This window comes from Heterocephalus glaber, unplaced genomic scaffold (genome assembly GCF_053883595.1).
Source record: "Heterocephalus glaber isolate CG9 unplaced genomic scaffold, H.glaber_assembly_v1.0 deba00001461, whole genome shotgun sequence".
NCBI classification, from domain to species: Eukaryota; Metazoa; Chordata; class Mammalia; order Rodentia; family Bathyergidae; genus Heterocephalus; species Heterocephalus glaber.
In genome coordinates this window covers 24,465,161-24,486,617 of record NW_028258308.1, presented here as the reverse complement: position 1 = coordinate 24,486,617, position 21,457 = coordinate 24,465,161, and the positions used below count along the sequence as shown (strand labels likewise).

The window sequence follows — 21,457 nt, the reverse complement described above, 5'->3', positions numbered from 1 at the left end:
AACAACATGGTGCACGCAGGCAACAAAAGCAACAAGGTAACCTTAACAATGTCTTTCTACCCCTGTTATCTTACCCAGACTACATGGATTAGGGCAGTGCCAAACCAATCAGTTTAGTGGTTTAGTAATCACGCCCTTAATCCCAGCATCACACACTCTAGATTCAGCCACCACTGAAAAAACTACCTATGACCACATGAAGCACAAAGGGGTGGTGGTGCATCTAGACCCAAACCACACCACCTTGAATGCACAGTTCACAGTAGGGTTTGTGCTCCTATGAGAATCTTTTGATGGCATCAATCTCACAGGAGCAGAACTCAGGCAGTAATGTGAGCAACTGGGAGCAATTGCAAACACAAAGAAAATCTCACTTACTTACCTGCCACTATGTGGCCAAATTCCTAACAGTTTGTGGCCTGAGGGTTGGGGACTCCTAACCTATAGGATTAAAAAGGGAACTACTGTATGGAGCAATTCTACATGATTTGGGGGAAAAATCATTTCACAATTAAAATTATGATTAGGCCTATTCTCCTGCCCACAGGCCAGCTATGGCATGTTGAGACAACATTTTGGCCTAGGTCACAGCTAAAACCTCAATGGTGTGGTGATGCTGTGATGCTCCAGAGCAAGATTATACCAGCTGAAGACATCCTGGGGAGGAACAAAATCTTCATCTGAATAGTTTCTCATTGTGCTAGGATTTTTAGGTAGCCCCTGCCCTCGGAGTCACGGTTTACATTTGTTACTCTCCAGATGTACTGAACTCTCTGCCCTGAGTCATCTGTTACATTTGTTTCTCCTGCTGTAGTGAATAAAGGTGTGGTATGCTGGGGGTGGGGAAGCTTTCGTCTTTGCCACCCAGGGCAGCACTGATCAGGCCCAAAAGCTCAGCTTCTTCTCTAAGTCTTATTTCTTCTATCTTTCCTGTCTAATAAGTTAATTTGCCTTGTGCTGTCATGGCTCTTAGAATACTAGGACTTACTGCAGAGGTTCTGGTAACGTCCCCTTTCCCTGTTCCGTACAAACTACTATGAAAAACACTTAAGAAGCTACAAAAATCACTATTTAACTGAAAGTTATCTCCTTAATAGCTACAAACACAAAAATAGTTTGACCTAGAACTTATAAATCACCATAAAAATTAAATCAGCTCTATATAAAAGAACCTATACACAATGTGAACATGGTCCTAGATTCCTGTTTCTGATGAAATATCACATAGCTCTTGCTCACGAACAGAGCTATTTCGAGCCAGAATGCAAATAATTTTTACTTTTTTGTTATTTAGAATCTATTTTGATAATATTCAAAAGAACAGTTTTACAAAATTGAAGAAAGCAAGAGTCGTGAGAGTGAAAAGCACTATTCCTGCCTGTCAGGTGACCAACAGTACAAGCCTTCCCATCCTTGATGCCAAGAACTGCTATTTGAATATGAAACCGCCTCAGGAAATGGGCCTGATTGTACTACTTTATCATTGAGCCTCCACAAGTGATTTATAATTTACTTGGCAAAAGCAGTTATACAAAAACCAACAACAATAACAACAACAAAAAACAGTTAAACATTGGTCAAGTCCCTGAGCAGCATCCAGAAAGTTGTCTTTGCTTATTGCACTACACATAGAGGGAAAAGTTATGTGCCAGTACCCACAATCCTTTATGAAATGAAAAGCTGCTCTCAGGAACATGGTCAGTCAGTTTGTTTATTCTTTAGAAAAAAAGCAGTGAGTCAGATCATAGGGATAAAGGTTGAGAAGTTAAACAAATGCTGAATTAGAAACTATAGTCAAATTTATACCTTATGGGAACACCTGGGAGCAACTTTCAAGCAGGGAAAAAAATTTTATGTTCACAAGTCATTTTATGAAATTGCTACATGAAAAATACCAAGCTTATCAACACAAAAGTTTTTTTATGATAAACAACTAGACCTGTCAATAATGGTTCTAAGGTTGGGACGACAGAGCCATGCCCCATGACACAGATGACAGCACTGCATATGTTTGGTTCTGACCAACTCCACAACTAAATTCTGTGCCCTGGCTGCAGCCACCCACCAAACACCAACCAGGGCAGCAGAGGCACTGACCAACTGACCGACCTGATAGTGTACAAAGCCAATGCCCAGGAAAAAAAGGTAAGTCTGAAGGACTGGCAGATCCAAGGATAAATTAGGAACCAAAGCAGAGCTAACCCCAAGAAAAGCCCAAAGCTATTGTAAACTACAAAAATAGCATGGGGTTTTACTCTGAAAGTGACTCCCTCATGGCAGGCTAGAATTGGAGAAGAAATCCACTGCAGCACCTGCCATGTTGGAGAGGGTTTATACAGGAGCCATTCTTCGAAGGGGTTGTTGGCTGAGCCACAGAACAGCTAGGGAACTATATTTCAGAGTTTCCTGTGTTACCCCATCAGTGTCTGGGTGAGAGATAGCTACAAGAGAAATCTGCGGAGAGGATGCAGACTAGACACAGACCTCTGAGAAGTTTAAGCTAATGCCACGAAGGACATGGGCCCAGCCCTCTGTGGTTAAGAAAGCAGGCTCAGTGAATGTGGCTTTCAGAGGTGCTGGGTCTGAAAGCATAAGCATTAAGTCCAATGATCTGCTTGAACCCTCACCCACTGCCTACATCCAGCAAACACGAGTGGTCTGACTGCTTTCCCTATCTACCAATGTGACCAAGACTTGGATGGTTGCCACAGTCTGTGGTAAAGGGATGGAGTGGGGAGGTCACCTCATGAACATTCTACACCTAAAGCGAGGAGAGAAAATCATGACTTACTGGATTCCAAGACTGCAGATCCTAGAAAGAAACCACTCATTTGAAAGTACAAAGGATTTTTTTTTTTTTTATTCATTTCTTTTTCAACTTTCTCCTTTTCCTTTCATTAGGTTTTTGGATGTTTGAGTTATTTTTTTTTCCTTTTTCTCTTTTTAACTTTTTCCTCCTTATTTTGCTCTGTTTTTTTCTTTTTCTTGTTTATTCTTTTGTTACTTTTGTTTAATTCTACTAATTTCCTTTTACTGCTTAATAGGATCCTTTAGCTCATTTTCTCATCTTCCATTGATTTTTCAAATTCTGCTTTTTTCATTCTCCTTTTTCCCACTCTATCTGTCCTAGTGTAACCATTAAGCTTTATTAATATTTAGATACTAAATTAACTCTATGCTATTATTGTTGAATACTTTTCTATTGTTACTAGAGGTATAGTTGTTGCATGTAGCAGATATTTACTGTATGTCAATTATTTGGTTTGCCTCAGTGTTTATACTATAATTATATATTTTCTCTGGTTAAAGGTGGTATATAATGGTTCTTAGGGTACATCAATATCCAGTTTGTCTTTGACACTATTATTGTTACTGACTTTACTGTTATTACCAGAGTGGCATAGTTGTTGCTATTAAGCAGTTTTCTCTGTATGCCAATATCTGAATTGTCTCTGTGTCATTAACAGTACTGTGGCCCATTCCCAGAGAACTGGGTACTGGGTCAATTACTGCACCCTCCCCAACTAATTTAATGGAAGTGGCTGGATCTTGGGAGAGTGGCAAAGGCCTAGCCATGCCCAGAGTGCCTTACTGAACAGCAGACACTAAATAAAGAGGTTTCCACTCTAGAAACTGAGATAAACATGGGAGTCCAGGACAGAGAATGAAAAGGAGACCAGTCTGTGACACTCAAGCTTCCCCAGTTCCACCATTAGGTTCTCACTACCTCCTCTTTTGATTAAATGGAAAACTATGTAAGAACAAATGTGTATTCACAGAAAAAATAATTCAATACCTTCTTTGCCCCTTATCAGCCCAGAGCCCACATTTCCTGCTAAGACAGCCCAGTGCTCTAGTACTCAGCTCCATTTCTCCACATTTTCCCCAGAAGCGCACAGAGTGTTTCCAGCAAGGCAGCGATGGCCTGGCTTCTGCGTGCTCCTCTTTCTTGTCTCAGTTGCAGCTGGAGCCACATGTGCTAGACTGTCACAACAGATCTCTCTGTGGCCATTATGATCACAGGAAGCATAAGCAGTAGATGAACCTGGTTTTGCTTAAAATGCAGAATTGCTGCTAATCAGCTTATAGCTATATAAATAAATCTTCTATATTATATAATCCACTCTTTACATTTTCTATTTGAGTATGTGGTCTGTGTGTACATGTCTTGCAGTGCTTGCTGCTCTGTGCATAAGTGTTGGGGGTTGTTAAGTGCATGTGTTATCGCAGCAGTTGCTGCCAGTGAAAACTGAGGTTAAGGGCCTCCAGTATCCTTCCTTCTAAAGGCCACTCAGCTTAAGAGTACAGTTCATCAACATGATCTCCACGCAAGAACAGTGGGTTCCTGCTTTAAGTATAGGATTGCTTTCTCTTCAAATGGCCTTGAATGTGGGCCAGACTAACATGAGGGAGAAAAAGAAGATATCCTTGTGCACTTTTATCTTGGATGTTAAGTGTCATTGGAGAGTCCCTGACTACTGACCACCAAGTGACAAAACTGCTGCATAATAATACTTAAAAGAAATAAGAGAAAGGCCAATTAAATCACTATAACATATTATTTTCCCCAACTTATCACATCTATATTTAAGCAGCATCACTGGAAAAATAAAACAATTTTAAAATCAAAACACTATCTTACTTTGCTTTGGGATCAAAGTATTTAACTGTCTTTTGTTAAACCTGTGTGCAAGGAAATGGTTTACCTTCCAGCATTTTCTGCAGACTGTTCCTCATGACATGGATGTTCTCTATCCCGATAAACTGAAACTTGATATTGGAATAATTGTCTTCATTCTCATAGCCTTTCCCTGCAGCACGATTTGCCATTGCATTAAGCTGCAGTGGTCAGCAAAACAGAATAGTCATCAATTACATTCAGGGCACCAAATAACCAAAACAATTTATAGATATTCATAGAAACATTCAAAATGAAGTACACAAGCAGAATACAATTCAAATCACTGGAACACTATGCTAAACTATGTAGCTTCTGGCACTCATGTTAAGCTTATATTCAACAGCACGAATTTGTTTCTAAGGTGGGAAGCATTCCACAGATAAGTCCTCCTGGAGATGTTCCTTGCAATTCCCTGTCAGAGATGCCAGCCAATGTGGAATTCTGTGACAGAGCCAAATTGCTCCAATTTAATGCCACACATAATAATCTTCAGGTTGGAAGAAGACTCAGCAGACACAGCTATCAGTATAAGGCTAAGTTAGGATACTGTACAGTATGATACTACTAACAAGCATGCTATCAATTATGAATAGTTACATCATTCTAATGTTTCCACAAGGGTCCCTCAGATATCCAATTAAACCTGGGGCAGGAATCACTGAATAAAATGAAGAGAGGGAATCCAGATACTCAATCTTGAGGCATTTTCTCCAGCTGCCTTATTTAAATCCAGACACCTAGTATGCTTTTTATAAAATAATTTTCAATATCGTTTTCATTAACTGAGAAGTTAGAGATCTAAGTAAAAAATGAGTTAAATGATAATTGACTTTGAAAAAATATATTAAACCCAAACTCTGGCCTAGTCTTGTGTAGTAATATCAAGAAGTAGGCAAGTCCTGCCTTTGCCGGGAAATATTACAGTATTATACTCTTCTGTCTAAGCAGGTCACCACGTCCTAGGGAACAGTTTTCCCTGACTACTCTACTCCCTGGCCACAAAGGGCAGGAGAACTATGCCCAGGCAGAGAAACTATCCCAGGACCTCCCAACCAGAACAAATATCCACTGTTAAGAGTACAATGCAAACCAGTACCTTTCCAAAAGCTAAGGTGAGTTAAAAGAGCTAAATTATGTTAAAAACACAGATTTTCTTTGACCCAGATCTCCTACTTCTGAGATTTTGGCAAAATTAAAAGTACCAGCACATAGATGTCCAAGAATGTTTAATGCAATATTTTTTATAATAAAAAACCCCTGAAAACTCATGACTATCTCAATAGGACAATAACTGGATAAATTATGGTTTATTTGTGCTCTGGATTAGGGCACAAATCATACATATATACATTTGTACATATATATGTGTATATAACCTGCACATTTATACACACATATATATCCTATATACACATTATACATATATAAAAGCTATAGAATATTCTATATATAAAACAAACCAACTTATAGATTATATATAATTGTTATTCATGTTCATTAAGCAAAAAATTAAATGTATGGAAGAATATACCAATTCGGCAACAGTTACAGCAGAAAAGACAGCAGATGCCAAGTGGCAGGGGAATACTATCAACATTACTGTAGATGTGCCTATATTTTCACTGTTATAAAGAACATATGTTGAGGCTTAGGATTTAGCTCAGTGGAACCTCAACTGCCTTTTAGGTGCAAGGTCCTGAGTTTGATCCCCAGTACCGGAAAAAAAAAAAAGAACTTATGCTATGTTTGTAATTTATATAATAGAAATAAAACAGGAGAGGAAAAGCCACTGTCACAAGGGCTCGTATTTTAATAGGGGGACAAAAGCACCTCAGGACACTGTCCCAGTCTGTAACAGGCCTGCCTTTCTTCTGCGTAAGTCATAAAAATAAAGCGTGTAGTTTTAATCAAGAAAAAATTAAATTCTATATCTTAAAGACTATTAAGGTTTATATTTGGTAAAGCTTAAATATTTTAAGGGAAAATTTTTCAAAAATTACTTTATAGACATTGTTCAGAAATTATGTATTATAAAATACTACTTTTTTCATGTAATTATTTTTCAAACCTGTTGACTTATCCTTTACAAGTGTCATAAAACAGAAATTAATAGGATACTTGCAAGTATCATTATGTTACATGAACTTTATGTTTATCTTGAATTCAAGTTAATACAAATTACCACATACCACAGAAATACTCTGAAAAATATGTAATAAATAAAAAGCAAAATACTATTATTATTTTAATAATTAAAACAATTATGATTAAGACTCTGTGTTCACACTTTAAAGTACATGATTACCTATTATGAAAGAACTGTAGTTTTATTAAAAGCAAAAAAAGCAAACACAAGAAAACCTCTTGAAAGCTATACTTGTACTTCACACAATCAACAAAAGATGGCACTATTTAATCTACTATGCAAAATACTTTTCAGGACTTCCACCTATTTTACAGGGTCTATTACAATAAAGTGGCAAAAGTTGAACCCTCAAAGCAGGAAACATGGTTTTACAATTAATAAACATCCAAAAAAGTTACCCTATATTACATATATTTTATACATGAAATTTATATATAATATTATATATTTAGTGGTGAATGAGAAGAGAGTAGATAACATGAGGAAACTTATCAGTCTCAATGATGGCCACATCCTTACCCCTGATTTATGACCCTATCTATAATGGCACAGGAAGGATGTCCTGACTGGCTGACCAACAGATAAATGACCAAGTAAGACAACGAAGTGAGAAGTGGGTAGGCCAACACTGTAAAGAAAGAGAATCAAATTCTGCTCCTAATCCTCAGTCAAACCTATGAAGACTCAGGCAGTGCGTATCTTCTTATCAAGATAAAGGCAGGGCTGGTCCCCATCTTAGTCTTGGCCTCTGGGATTTCAGCAGTTACATTTTATACTTGAATAATGATAGAGCCTGACCTGACATTGTTGGGAATGACAATAAAAGTTGATCTTGGCAGGAGGAGGATTAGGATACATCCTAACATGGATTGTCAAATGACAGCCCTTTCTCCTCCTCTGTGTGTAACTGGTTAAAAGAAGCACTGTAACTTGTAATACACACATATGAAAATGAGATGATTTTATTCCTGGAAACTACTGTCTACAACTGAGCTGGTCAAAATATTCCTTTCCTATTTCCTAGGGATAGCTTGGGTCGATTTCATATTCAGGATAGGAAATTTTCATCCATCCTAACTTAAAATTTCAACCCATATATGATGCAAAACAATCTCTTTCCCCCACTGTGTCTATTTGGACTTGTGTCTACTTTGCTGTGGAACTTTCTCTCTCCTTTCTTCCTTGTAGCCTCTGTGTAATAGAGAGGGTGGGGTGAGGGAATCAGGAGAAGAATAAGGGAAAGTAAACAGCTCTTTGCAAAGCTAAGTAAAGTGGCAATCCCCTCTTCACTGGTTGTCACCTCCTTTCTGGTTAACATTAATTGATCATCTCTCCCTCCCTTCGTGGAATAAATATCTAAATCCAGAATCTCCAAGGCATGAATGTGGGTTCCTAGAGGCAGGAAGCACACATTTCACTGGCATGGAAAATGCACCTCGGCATGAGCTTATTATTCACACCCCCTCACCATCCCTTGTCATTAGACACCCACCAGGACACCCAGAGTTTAAGTCTTCTTAGGAAGGTTCTGGCAAGATGATCCACATCAAATTAACCCACAGGAAATATCCTCATCTTTGCCCTGACAAAAAGCAGAAGTGCAGACTGCTCCACTCGAACTACATGGTGCCATCTCTTGCATTCTCTTCCTTCTTCTGGTTGCCAGGATGGCTGTCAGTAACTCTGATGAGAAAATGAGATCCAAGGTTCCCTCTCAGGCACCCTAGCCTTCACCACAGTATTTGCTAAAAGCCACCCTCAAAGGATTTAGTAAGTAGATACCATCTAATCACCAGTTCCAGCGAAATAGAAAGGCACCCATGTAACATCCTATTATACAATAAAAACTCACGTGACATGTGAAACTAGTACTGGCCATTACCACAAAACAATCTTTGGAGACAGAAAAACGACTGAGCATCTGCAGGTACTGTCACCCTTTCCCCTTCCCTTCAACATCTCAACACTTCCTCTACAGCAACTGGTGCCCAGAGCCCAGCTCGGAGTATTCTTGTTCCTATGGCCCTGGTCTGACTTTGAACGCACTCACGGTTGGTTCTTTAACTCTCAGTCTCTGGCCTCACTGGGTGTGTACTAAGCTCAGAGGTGGCAAGCTTCCTGAGCCTTATGGTTGGGGGCAAGGTTCCACTGGAGATTTTTTGTAAAGAAAAGCCATCATCGTCAAACACAGCACTGGCCTTGGAATCAGATAAGCCCAGATTTAAGCCTGAGCTCTGCCTTGAACTGTGTGATCTTGGGTAATACTTAATCTCTCTCTTTTTTTTTTTTTTTTTTGGTAGCGGGAATTTGAACTCAGGACGACCATGTGCTTATGAGGCAGGCAATGACATCACTGAGCTAAATCCCCAGCCCGATACTTAAATCTCTTTAAACCTAAGCCTTTATCCATGAAAAAACAAAACAAAAACCTCCTACTTTGCAGGATTCTTATAAAAACTAAATGAGAAAGTATTTGACATTTTAAAAAGCTCGGCAAAATCCTAGAACATTTGATAAAGTCACAAACAAGGTGGAAATAAAATGAGTTAAACTTCATTTTACAATTCAACAAATTTTCATATCAATATTTTCGTATTCTTATTCTTTCCTTCTGTTTTTGGGGAAAGGGGCACCAGGACTGAAAGCCAGGGGTGCTGTACCAACTGAGCAATATCCCTATCCCTTTTCTGAGACAGTTTTGCTAAGTTGTCAGGGCTGGCCTCAAACTTGCAGTCCTCCTGCCTCAGCCTCCCAAGTAGTTGGGATTATAGATGTGCACAGCTTCGCACCAAACTCTAGCAATAATACATGACCTCAAAGACATAATTGTTTTGAAGAGAAATTTAATGCATGCTCAAGGACCTCACTTCTTTGCATCCCGTTACTGTAACATCAATAAACAATTTAGAAGGCTTCATCTCAACAGGCAGCTCTGGGAGCTCTCCTATGGGGCTAGCCTTGCTTAAAGGACAAGAATCATCAGGATGCCTCATTGTTCTTTTTAATTAAACCTGTGAGCAAACCTGGGAAGTGCCCGTCTGCTACTGTCTACACTTTCTATGGCAAACATCCACTTAGTCTCCTGGTTACTAAGGAAGCTTAACACACTCTGGAACAAAAATCAACAGACATGCTCTTTACAAGAATGAGAGCTTGAAGCAAACAGTTTAAAAATCATGTGAAATGCATGTGCGTGGATAAATATGAGAAGAGGCCCACAAATTTTCTTTAATGGATCAGTGTCAAACTTCTTATCACTGAGAGTAAACACACTAAGTGCTAAATAGCTAAATATATCCTTCAAATCAAATCTTTGGATTAATTTGTTTTAAATCTGGAATATACCTGGCCCTACAGCTGCCACATTCTAGGGAAGGCTTACATAACACAGTACCAACTTGGATCACTGGCTCTTAAATTAGCAAGTGAATCTGTTTGCTTTTATATAAAGCTGGAAAAATCAGATAGGAAGAGGACTTTCCAGTCTAAGTAAAGCCTCTGTTTTTTCTTCCTTTCCTTTTTTATCTTATCTTCAGTATATCTGTCTAAGAAGTAGGCATACATTCAATCATGTATAATATTAGTAAATTCAAAATAGCTTGCCTTACAGAAAAGATATAAGGAAGAGGAGAGAAAGCAATCAGGGTTTGAAGGAAGGAGTTAAAAAGGCATAAGCTCAGGGCTGGGGATTTAGCTCAGTTGTTCTGCTGCCTCCCTTGCAAACGCAAGGTCCTGAGTTTGATTCCCGGTACCAAAAAAAAAAGGCATAAGCCACAGAAAAAAGCACAAATTGAAACACAATAGTAAAAGTCAGAGATTTTCTGACATTTTTCAAGTGAAAATCTTCAAGCAGAAAAACTATTTTTTGTTCCTTGGTTGAAGTTTTATCTGTGTGTTTTGAGAATTTCTTTAAAAGGAAGGGATAATTTACACATAATATATTAAATATGAATGTGAGCTAGCCCTAATGTCTGTTTCATTATTGATCTTCATGACTGATTCACTGATCTGGAAGCTGGGAGTAACCCCATTCTCACTACTGCACACACATCTATCCTACAGTGTACTCTGACCAGAAGTGGACAGGACTGTTCTGAGGTCAAGTGCATTAGTAGGACACTAGTCTTATTCTAGGAAAATATCACATAAAGTGATTCTGGACAGGAACCACAGTATTTGGTGAAGTTAGATCAAGAGCCGTGAAAATTACCAAGGTCTGAGTCTCTACACAAAGATGGCATCCTGTTCTCACAATGCCCACAAGTACAGACTATAAGTGAACCCCAGAGTCTCAACTGGCCTGACCTATGAACAACTTGGGTTATGACCGGAATTTTAATTTTAACTTATGAACAAAGTCTTGAATTACGACCCACATGCTGGCTGCTTGTGCTTCCAGATATCACAGATACAGATTTAAGCCTTAAAAAGTTCTGGAAGGAACATTGCAACATCCTTTCCTGTGTGGGTTTAACTGAGAAATCCTGGGCCACTGTCTAAGGACACTGAGACCTGCCTGTATACAGGAGAGAGACTTTGAAGATTGTGTAGAGGAGCCTGAGCCTTCAACTGACCAATGTGAGTTGCAATCAGCCCTTGGAAACGAACTGAGTTTGTAAGTTAAGGGTCCACTGCATCTATTCTTAACAGTGTATACTTTTAAGTGACTTTAGCTGTTGGGTGTATTCTTTTTCCTTCTTGTTGTAGTGTTTTTATTACCTCTATTTTATTTTATTTTTCTTTTTGGTACCAGGGATCGAACTTGGGGTCCTTGTGCTTGTGCAGCAGGCAGCAAAACCACTGAGCTAAATCCCCGGCCCCATTTACCTTATATTTTTAAAAAAAGTTTCATTGGCATATATATAACTCACATGTCATACAATTCACTCATTTAAAGTGCAAAATTCAATGGTGTTTGGTATATTCACATAGTTGTGAAACCATTACCATAATTTAATTTTAGGATATTTCTATTGCCCCAAAGAAAAGTCTTCTATGTTAGCAATCACATCTCATTTCTTCCCATTCCCTAGGCAATAATCAGTTTATTTTCTATTCCTATGAATTTAACTATTCTAGACATTTCATGCAAGTGGGAATCTTAAAATATAGAGTCCTTTGTGGCAGACTTCTTTCACTTAATGTAAAAATTTCAAGGTTTACTTATGTTGTAATAAGTATCAAAATTTGATAGCTGAATAATATTTCATTGAATGGATATAGCACATTTCATAAATCCATTCTTAGTTGATGAACACTGGTCTCATAAATAAGTTTCTTCATAGACATATGTTTCCGTTTCTCTTGGTATATACCCAGAAATGGAATTTCTGGTCATATAGTAATTCTATATTTAACATCTAAGGTCCTTCTTCTCTTTCAATCTTTTTATGATTAAAAAAATTCCAACTGTAATTTAAAAAGTAAACAAGTTCATTAAAAAATCTCTCAACCAATAGGAAAAATCACTGTTACCAGTTTGGTATACACTCCATCCAGTTTTTTTCTGACAAGATTATACTATGCACAGTTTCTGAATCTCACTCTTGTTGTTTAATAGTGCATATGGGGCTCCTTTCTATACCCATATGCAGAGACAGAGCTACAGGCACAACTTTTTTCTAGTCAGTCCCAGGACCAGCTACACTTTCATTATTGGCTAGAAATTACAATGTCAAATATGTTGACTAAACGGTATTTCATTCTGCCATCTCATTTTGTGCTAAATATTAACCACACTTATAGATTATTTGTTTCCGTGCCTTCATTGGCATATGCCTCTGGGAACTCCATTTGTTGACTGGTTTTGAAAGAACCGGGTGTCAGGAACAAAACTGAAAATTGTACTCAACACCCATTCTCCTTAAAAAAATAAAGTTAGGCTAAGTGGGAAGTAAATATAAGATCAATTTGGCTTACCCCTCAATGACTAGCTGTTACTGGATGTTTTATTACATTAAAAAATTAATACATGAGTATAAATGTAATTATAAAATATTTTTCTAAGAAGAGGCAAGTAGAAAGTCTTCTACCTTCCCAAATCCTACTCCCTTCTCCATGGAATTTTAATTGCTTTAATATTCATCTGTTCATATTTTTTTCTACATATTTTTACATTTCTATAGGTTTTCTAATAAACTACAATAGTACATATATTATTATATGACTTTTTGTACTTAACCTTATGTTTTATAGATCTTTCCAAACCATTGGCATAGGTCACCACAAGTAGAATTTGAAAAAGTACAACGAAACACCTCATATAAACAGAACTGCTGGGGCTCCACAGTAAACTTCCTATTGTCAGAGCAGAGACAGATGTTTTAGAAACAAATCAAATAATAACTGGGTATACTGAGGAAAGCAATTGCTAAACTTAAACCTTCCTCATTTACTATGCCCAGCACAATATTATGAAGAGGGAAAATAAAAAATATACTTGACATAGTCTGCCCCTTCAGGAGCAGGGTGCCCAAGTCCTAACTGTACAGAAGATCAGCCCCTCTGCAGAGGAAGCAATAGGAGCCAAGTGGTGGCAGGTCCATTAGGCTGGACTCCAGCTTTACGACTGAGAGACTTGTATTGGAATGGTGATACTTACTTTAGGTCGTGTGTCCACAACATAAATGAAGTCACTTCTGGGATTGGCTTTCCTGATGGCCTGGAGCATCTGCTCGTCCTCCAGGCACCGGGCACTAAAACCAGACAAGGGCTGGCTGCTCCTGCAGATGGAGGCCTGGAGGGACAGAACAGCAACATGGCATTGTCAGGCAACTGTGCGCAGTGGAGACCCCTGGGGTGTCTTTGGAGTGAAGAGCCCCTGGTCACCTCTGCCCAACACCAGCTTATGAAAATATGATAACACTTTTTGGCAACTGACATTTGTTTATTTTTAATTCAGGTCAAAGAAACCAGTACATAGGCAAGCAGTACAGAAACTCCCTCTGTTAAGATACTAGGAATGTGCAAAGATGTTTAGATAGGATTCAAATTGTGAAATTCAAAGCTATTTAAATAACCTACTTTCCTTTTCACTGATACTGTTTCATTTTTCTGCTGAAAGTAGAAAAACAAAATAAATATTCTCCTAAAACTTACAGGATACTATTAATGCAAAGAGTAGGAAAAAATATTTTTAATTATTTTCATAATATTTTTAACTAGCCTAGTTTTGAGAGAAACTTGTTCATTTTTTATTACTTTGCAAACAAATTATGTTAACTAGATATTCAAAAATATTACTCCACTTTTCAATCTATGTTTGACTTCCTAGGTGCATATATATATATATATTTTTTTTTTTTTTAATTTTTTTGAATTTTTTTCAATTTGTATTTTTTATTAATACATGTTTGCAGTACACAATGATTACATTCTTCATGGGAATTGGTACATGTACATAACACATCTTAATTCTTTTGTCATTCAACTAGCCTATATAAAACATTAAGAATATCAATTCTAGGGGCCGGGGATTTAGCTCAGTGGTTCTGTCGCCTGCCTCACAAGCACAAGGTCCCAAGTTCAATCCCTGGTACCAAAAAAAAGAATATCAATTCTAATTCTAAATGGAAAATTTTCACTATAATGAAAGATCAGGTCACTGCTAGGTTTGCATACCTGGGCTGATTCAAGTGTGCTTAAACAAGCTATTTCTTTGGATTCAGTCTGCATTCTATCTTGCAGTTCCTATAGCCTGCAATTCTAACATAATACAGTCAGCTTTCTATATTCACACATATATTCTGCATCTGTGGATTAAACTCATGTGGATCCAAAATATTTGAGAAAAATTTATGTTTGTACTGAATATATACAGACCTTTTTTTTGACATTATTTCCTAAATAATATGGCATAGCAAATATTTACACTGGATTTGGTATAAGTAGTCTAGAGATGATTTAAAGTATACAGGAGGATGTATGGATGTTCTATATAAATACGAAACCATTCTATACAAGAGATGTGTACATGCTCAGACTCTGGTAGCTGAGAGGGATCCTAGGACCAATCCCCTACATACACCAAGGGACAACTACTTACTGCACTATTAGATGACATGCAAAATGGCATAATGGCATTAACACTTCCCCAAGTCATGAATACGTGAGTAAAGATAAACTTGCAGCTATAAAACCTAAGCTTTTATGGCAAAATATTTCCTATAGATCTATAGGTTTTTTGTTTTGTTTTGGTTTTTTTTGTTATCAGGGAATGGAACTTGGGACCTTGGGCTTGGCAAGGCAGGCGGTGGAACCATTGAGCTAAATCCCCAGCCCAGATTTAGGTTTTATTATTATTATTATTATTATTTTGGTACCGGGGATCAAACTCGGGTCCTTCTGCTTGCCAGGAAGGTGTCGGAACCAATGAGCTAAATCCCTGGCCCCAGATTTAGGTTTTAATATTTAAGTTAAAAATAAATCTCCCAATTAAATACACAATGACACAAAGAATCCACATTGAGACTTTAAGTCCACCATGTAAGAGGATCAGGGCAAGGAGGGGACACCCATACTGAAAAGCACATGATGTCATCACCTACTCAGGGGGCTAGCATGCAGGGCCCTAACCACGTGTCCAATCCTAGGTTTCTTGTCCTTAAAGCCCAATCCAGGACAATTTAGCAAGGGGTTGAATTTCTCCAGATAAATGTGAGCTTCAGTACTCATCTTTAGAGTATGTGGGGGTATTTCTCACTAGCTATAACAACCAAGAATTGTAGAATGGTGAGACATATGATTGCGTGATGAGACCTAATACTATTCTGCTCAAGAAGGAGCAATTTCTGATGTGGCTGAAGGAAATCTGGGCCAGAAGGCAGGTTAAGAACTCAAGGGTAAATGTGTGGGAAAGGGAAAGCAAAACAAAGGGGCAGCTAAGTCACCCCAGAGTTATCTATTTCTTAAGCAGTAGAGAAGACAAAGGAACCAGAGGGTCTGAGAATAACAGAGAGGACAGCAAGCTAGGGCAAGATCCAGAAGCAAAATAAAGTGACAATAGGGATGAAAGGGGTCTAGGGAGCAAACACAAGGTGCATCCAGTGGATAGAGAGCAAAGTGCCACAGATTGCTTTGTGGGGGTCCTGCTTCCTTTGATCTTTAAGAGGTCCAGGTCTGCTACCGTGCTCTGAGGGAGTTCTGATGAGAGAGAGAATGATTCCAACCTGGCTTTATAGTATACTTTATCTGGGTTAAGGTAATATTAGTTAAGGACATCTCCCACTAAGCAATCTTCTAGATTCTACTAGAAGAGTAGACAAAGGTGGGAACATATTTAAGCACTGAGATTTTGCCCAAGAATCCACACAGCTATGTTTCCTAAGCTAATAAGATTCCAAATATGAAATGAAGCAAATCAATGACAACTATTATTAATTATCTTCTGTGGGAGAGCAGCTAGTTTTAAAAGAGGTTATGTCAAAGTAGTTATACTATGAAATAAACTATATGACTGCTGCATACAATTTTCAATTTTGTATAGCATAGTAAATGGTCTCTGAGCATTTCTGTGTACTCTATACATCCCTAGATAGTGTCACTACTGAGAGAGGACTACCATCACAAGGCAGCATTTCTTATGGATGTCACTGAGAGCAGAGATTAAACCTCCCCAGTAGTACACTGTCAGGATACCTCTTACAATGCTACTAATTAAAATTCCAACACGCTTGGAATGTTTATATGGCAGGCACTGTTACAAGAAATTCATACATTTTTATTTAATCTTCCTGATTACCATATATGGTAAGAGTCGTTATTATCTTTGGATGACCCACCCAAAGCACAGAGAAGTTAAAAAATTTGTTCAAAGTCATGTAGCTAGTAACTATGGAAACCAGGATTCAAATCCTGAATTTTTTTTTTTTTGGTATTGGGGATCAAACTCAGGACCTTGTGCTTGTGAGGCAGGCGCAGTGCCACTGAGCTAAATCCCCGGCCCTCGAATCCTGAATTCTTAATCAAAATAATATAGCACCCCTGGGAAGAAATGTCAGGCATTATGATATACAGCATTAAGAACAGCATTGAAGAAGATCTACCTTTTGATCCTAGTTTTGTTCTAACTTACTGTATGGTCTTCTCTGAATCTCAATTTTCTCATCTACAAAATGCATAATGATATTACAGCCAAAGAGTGTGATAAAGTATTTAACACTATAATACTCCTAGAACTGTTCCTAACAGAGAGAAAATTTCAGTAACTATCTTATTAACTATAATAAAAATTTCTTATTAACTATAATAAGAGTGAGAATATCTCTCAAGGAAAAATGCTTCATGAAAAATATTCCAGAGTTTCCTGTTTCAGAAATTTACACTGTGAATTCAGAACACATTTGTGCACAACTTAAAGCAATATAGCTTTTTAAAAAACTCTAACATAATAATAAAGAACAAAGGATACAGCAATTCTAAGCTCTCTCAATTACAGACATACACAGTATTCTGAGCACAAGGGACGACACTTAGGTATCTTTGTGATTTTTTCTTTTTGTATTAAATTCTTTTATTGGTACATTGTAGGTATACAACACAATTACATTTCTCATTGGGAATTGTACCTTTACATAATGCATCTTGGTTCTTATTTTTTCCCCATTCCTAGACCTCCCTTCACCCCCTCCACCCTTCCCTATTTACAAAGACTTTATTTCCATTTTTTCCATTTCTCAGCATTTTTCCTTTCCCTTCTTTCCTTTCCCCTGCCCCTCCCACTACCCCTACCCCTTTGGACCTTTTCTTCCTATTTTACATTATCAATCATTCATTCTAATCATTGGTACATTTTAGGTACACAATATAATGACATTCATCATTGGAAATTTGCACCTTTACATAGTCTCTCTTGCTTCTTATTTTTCACCCTTGCCCAGCCCTCCCTTCAACCCCTCCAGTCCTCCCTATTTACAAAGATTTTGTTCCTATTTTTCCATTTTCTCATATTAATCCCATTCCCTTCTATCCTTTCCCCTAGCCCTCCCACTTCCTTCCCTTTGCCCCTTTTCTTCCTATTTCACATTACCTGTTATACATTTAGTCCTTATTTACACTTTCAGTTTCTCACACCAGAGAAACTATTCAGTATTTACACATCTGTGTCCTATTTATTTCACTTAAGAGTATCGCCTCAATGTGCATCCACTTAGCTATAAATGTCTCTAATTTCTCATTTTTTAGGGCTGAGTAGTACTCCATTTTATAAAAAACCCACATTTTCTTGATCCAGTCTCCAGCTGATGGGCATTTGGGCTGTTTCCAAGTTTTAGCTATTAAAAACTGGACTGCTATGAACATGGGTGCACATATATCACTGTGGTATGATTCTTTTAATTCTTTGGGGAAGATACCCAGCAGTGGAATAGTGGGGTCAAATGGGACTTCCAGTCCTAGTTCTTTGAGGTATCTCCATACTGATTTCCACAGTGGTTGCACCAGTCTACACTCCCACCAGCAGTGGAGCAGGTTCCTCTTTCCCCACAGCCCTGCCAGCATTTGTTATTGGTTGATTTCATGATAGCAGCCATTCTTTCTGGAGTGAAGTGGAATCTCAGCATTGTTTTCATTTGCATCTCTCGAATGACCAGTGATGTTGAACATTTTTTCATGTATTTATTAGCTATTTCTACTTCTTTGTCTAAGAAATGTCTGTTCATTTCAGCTGCTCATTTTTCGATTGGGTCTTTAAATTTGGGAGGTCTGATCTTTTTTAAGTTCTTTATAGATTTGAGATAGTAGACCTTTGTCTGAGGAAGAGCAGGTGAAGATTTTTTCCCACATTGTGGGTTGTCTCTTCACACTGCTGGTGGTTTCTCTTGCTGTGCAGAAGCCTTTTAATAAGAAGAGACCCCATTTGTTGCTGGTTTATGCTAGTTCACGGGCAACTGAGGTTTTGTTCATAAAATCTTTTCCTACACCGATGTCTTCAAGGGTTCTCCCTAACCTCTGTTCCAACTGGTTCAGAGTTTCTATTTTAATATTTAGATCTTTAATCCATTTTGATTTTAGTTTAGAGCATGGTGAGAGATATAGGTCTAGTTTTAATCTTTGCCAAGTTGAAGCCCAATTTTTCCAGCACCATTTATTAAAGAGGCTATCTTTCCTCCAGTGAGGGTGTTGGGCTCCTTTGTCAAAGATGAGATGGCTGAGTGTGTCTGGCATTGTTTCTGCATCTTCTAATATGTTCCACTGGTCCTCAAGTCTGTTTCTTTGCCAGCACCATACTGTTTTTATCACAGTAGCTTTGTAGTAGAGTTGCAGGTTGGGGATTGTGATACCTCCTGTCATGTCTCTGTTACCTAGAATTGCTTTTGCTATTCTGCCTCTCTTCTTGTTCCAAATGAATTTTTGGATTGTTTTCTCAAGGTCCATGAAGTATGCTGCCGGGATCTCAATTGGAATTGCATTAAATCTATATAGGAGTTTTGGAAGTATGGCCATTTTCACTATATTAATCCTTCCTACCCAGGAGCAGGGGATGTCTGTCCATTTTCTGATATCATCTTCAATCTCTCTTTTCAGAGTGCCATAGTTTTCAGAGAAGAGGTCTTTGATTTCTTTCATTAGGTTGATTCCTAGGTATTTCAGTTTTTTGGATGCTACTGTGAAAGGAATGGTTTGCCCTATTTCTCTCTCAGTGAGTCTGTCATTTGTGTAGAGGAAAGCTATTGATTTTTGTGTGTTGACCTTGTAACCAGCTACTTGACTGAATTTGGTTATTAAGTCTAGAAGACTTTTGGTGGAGTTCTTGGGGTCTTCTATATACAGTATCATGTCATCTGCAAATAATGATAATTTGCCTTCTTCATTTCTTATCTTTATTCCTTTTCTTTCTCTTGTCTAATTGCAGTGGCTAATGTTTCCAGAACTATATTGAACAAGAGTGGTGATAGTGGACATCCTTGTCTTGTTCCTGATTTGAGTGTGAAGGATTTCAGTTTTTGACCATTGAGTATGATATTGGCTGTTGGTTTTTCATAGATGGCTTCTATCAGTTTGAGGTAGAGACCATCTATTCCAATTTTTTGTAGGGTTTTTATCATAAATGCATGCTGGATTTTGTCAAATGCTTTTTCTGCATCTATGGAGATAATCATATGGTTTTTGTCCTTGGCTCTGTTGATAGAGTGTATTACATTGATTGATTTGTGTATACTGAACCATCCCTGCATCCCTGGGATGAATACCACTTGATCAGGGTATATGATCTTCTTGATGATCTTGTGCATTCTGTTTGCCATTATCTTATTAAGGATTTTTGCATCTATGTTCATTAGTGAGATTGGCCTAGAGTTCTCTTTTTCAGTTGGGTCTTTCTCTGCTTTGGGGATCAAGGTGATGCTTGCTTCCAGGAATGAATTTGGGAGTACTGCTTCCCTTTCGATTTCACTGAAGAGTTTAAACAGTAGTGGCAGCAGTTCCTCTCTAAATGTCTTGTAGAATTCAGCAGTGAAGCCATCAGGGCCCGGGCTTTTCTTAGTTGATAAGTTTTTAATTACATTTTCAATTTCACTGGTTGATATTGGGTTGTTCAGAATTTTTAGGTCTTCTTCGTTCAACTTTGGTAATTCATATGTATCTAGGAATCTGTCCATTTCTTCTGTGTTGTCCATCTTATTGGCGTATAGGTTCTGGAAGTTGGTATTGATGATCCTCTGGATTTCTGCTGGGTCTGTTGTCATTTCACCCTTTTCATTCCTAATTGCATGGATTTGGGCCTTTTCTTTCCTTTTTCTGACAAGGTTGGCTAAAGGTTTGTCAATTTTGTTGATTCTTTCGAAGAACCAACTCCTGGCTTCATTGATTTTTTTGTATTGTTCTCTTAGTCTCCATTGCATTGATTTCTCCTCTGATCTTTATCATTTCCTCCCTTGTATGAGCTTTGGGTTTGTCCTGTTCTTGTTTTGCTAGAAGCTTGAGGTTCAGCATCAGGTTGTTTAATTGGGCTCGTTCTGTTTTCCTAATATGCATATTCACTGCTATGAATTTCCCTCGTAAGACTGCTTTCATTGTGTCCCAGAGATTCCGATATGTTGTATTGTCATTGTCATTTAATTGAAGGAACTGTCTGATTTCTTCTTTAATTTCCTCTGTGACTCATTGGTTATTCAGAAGTGTGTTGGTCAATTTCCACGTGTTTATGAAATTTTTTGAGTTTCTTTTGCTATGGATCTCCAATTTCATCACACTATGGTCTGATAATATACAGGGGATAACTTCAATTCTTTTGCACTTACTTAAACATGTTCTATGTGTGAGTATGTGGTCTATTTTTGAGAATGACCCATGTGCAGCTGAGGAGAATGTGTATTGTGATTTTGTGGGGTGGAAGACTCTGTAAACATCTGTTAAGTTCATTTGTTCAAGAGTTCGATTGAGTTCTAGTATTTCATTACATATTTTTAGTCTAGTTGATCTATCTCTTTGTGACAGTGGGGTGTTGAGGTCCCCCACTACAATTGTATTTGTGCATATATGACTTTTCATGTCCGTTAGTATTTGTTTTATATAGTTGAGTGCACTAGTGTTTGGTGCATAGATATTTATGATTATCATCTCTACCTCTTGGATTCTTCCCTTTACAAGGATGTAGTGTCCTTCTTTGTCTCTCTTAATCAGTGTTGGTTTGA

General features: G+C 37.9%; 1 protein-coding gene across 4 annotated transcripts in view; it reads right to left on the bottom strand.

Moving 5' to 3' along the window:
- Mtmr7 (myotubularin related protein 7) overlaps positions 1-21,457 on the bottom strand; it is a 97,298-nt gene that overhangs the window by 31,344 nt on the left and 44,497 nt on the right. For all 4 annotated transcript variants that reach the window (XM_004853082.4, XM_087217195.1, XM_087217193.1 and 1 more), the window contains 2 exons: positions 13,429-13,563; positions 4,707-4,839 (listed from right to left, as the gene is read on the bottom strand). In XM_004853082.4, coding sequence (XP_004853139.2) covers positions 4,707-4,839; positions 13,429-13,563 — 268 coding nt within the window. The remainder of the gene's footprint in view (positions 1-4,706; positions 4,840-13,428; positions 13,564-21,457) is intronic.